The following is a 1439-nucleotide window of genomic DNA, read 5'->3' as shown; positions in this document are numbered from 1 at the left end:
GAGGTGCCAGCCAATGCTGGGGGAAACCCCCACAGCCAACCCTGCTTCCAATACCACCTATTTGAAAGGTCAGAAAAAGATACAGATGCTAGGATTTGCCCAAGCTCTTTCAATAAAATCAATACCCACCGTAACATTTCCTGTTCCGTCTCACCCTGATTCATTTTTTCATCCAGAGTCTAAAGCATGATGCTGAACCACTGAAAAAACCTCAAAGTTTATGCAATCCTGGGTTAACAAATAAGAACTGAAGAGACTCAGGACAACACCTAAATTCTGAATGAGCTCTCTATGCACTTATCTTAGAGAGAGGTGCTTCCAGACCTGCCATGCTCAGCTCCAAGTTACTCACCGTATTACATGAGGTCAGAAGGTTGATGACGTTGTGATCAAATTGTGTCACATGGTTGGCGATATACACCCTCACATTGACATCACGAAGCCGGGGATCACTTTGCCGCACAAATAAGCCCAGCACTGAGCACATCACACGTACGATAAACCTGGGAAGGGGGTAAGGTGGTTTCCTCAAGTCTTCCAGTCTGAGCCATCGCTGGCTTACACATCCAACAAACAGAACAGAGACCTGGGAATTCATGTGACTTGCAAAAGGACAGTGGTACAAAATGGAAACAATATGACAGATGTCTGGGACAGGAGTTGTTGGGGGGCTGCAGCTGGGGCTGAAGGCTGCCTGCAGAGCTGTAGCTGCAGCATAAAACACAGAGCAACAAGCCACATGCAGAATTTTTTAGCAGGATACCCAGCTGGTCGAAGTGTTTCAGATCAGTCCTTGAGCACTCAAGAGGCAACTGCCACCTTTGGTCTTGGCAGAGAAGGCACCTTCATGGGTCCTGGGGCCAAACTGTCCCAAAAGCACAGCTCCCCAAAAACCCTCTGCATGAGCCAAGCCTCCATGGCTAAGGACCCCAAATGGGCGAGGGCAGCCCCCCTGCCCCACAGCAGTATCTGCCCACCACATCCCCACCACGAGCAACCACAGGAGCTCCGTGCCCTGGGAAGAGCCGAGCTCACGCACCGTCGCAGCACACTGTCAGGCAGGGCGCAGCTGACCAGAAAGACGTGTATGCCGATGAAGAGGCGCAGGACGAGCAGGCAGAGCCCCACGGGTGCATAGAGCAGCAGGGCCAAAAGCAGGAACCCATCTGTTGGAAACCTATAGGGCCAAAGAGCAGCACAGACAGCCTGAGCATGGCTGGGACGCATACAGGATGGCCGAATCCCTGCTGCCCGCTTGGGCCCTCCACAGGGCCTACCCTGCGTCCCCTGCTCTGCGTAGCCTCCCGGGCCTCCCCAGCGAGGCACCCAGTCCATCCCGTGCCTCCCCGGCACACCCTGGACACTTACCGGTCCTCTCATGGGACACCCCGACCTTCCCCACAGAGCTCCCGGGGGATACCCCTTCCCCCAGTGGACCC

At 54.3% G+C, this 1439-nt stretch overlaps 1 protein-coding gene across 1 annotated transcript in view; it reads right to left on the bottom strand.

The window, feature by feature from the left end:
* AUP1 (ancient ubiquitous protein 1) overlaps positions 1 to 1177 on the bottom strand; it is a gene marked incomplete at its 5' end in the record, with an annotated part of 8016 nt that extends 6839 nt beyond the window's left edge. The window contains 2 exons of the mRNA XM_010289723.1: positions 353 to 503; positions 1040 to 1177. Coding sequence (XP_010288025.1) covers positions 353 to 503; positions 1040 to 1177 — 289 coding nt within the window. The remainder of the gene's footprint in view (positions 1 to 352; positions 504 to 1039) is intronic.
* Positions 1178 to 1439: the final 262 nt, after the last annotated feature.

This window comes from Phaethon lepturus, unplaced genomic scaffold (genome assembly GCF_000687285.1).
Source record: "Phaethon lepturus isolate BGI_N335 unplaced genomic scaffold, ASM68728v1 scaffold39780, whole genome shotgun sequence".
NCBI classification, from domain to species: Eukaryota; Metazoa; Chordata; class Aves; order Phaethontiformes; family Phaethontidae; genus Phaethon; species Phaethon lepturus.
Note: the sequence above shows the minus strand (reverse complement) of the source record. Positions and strands in the feature narration are given on the sequence as shown.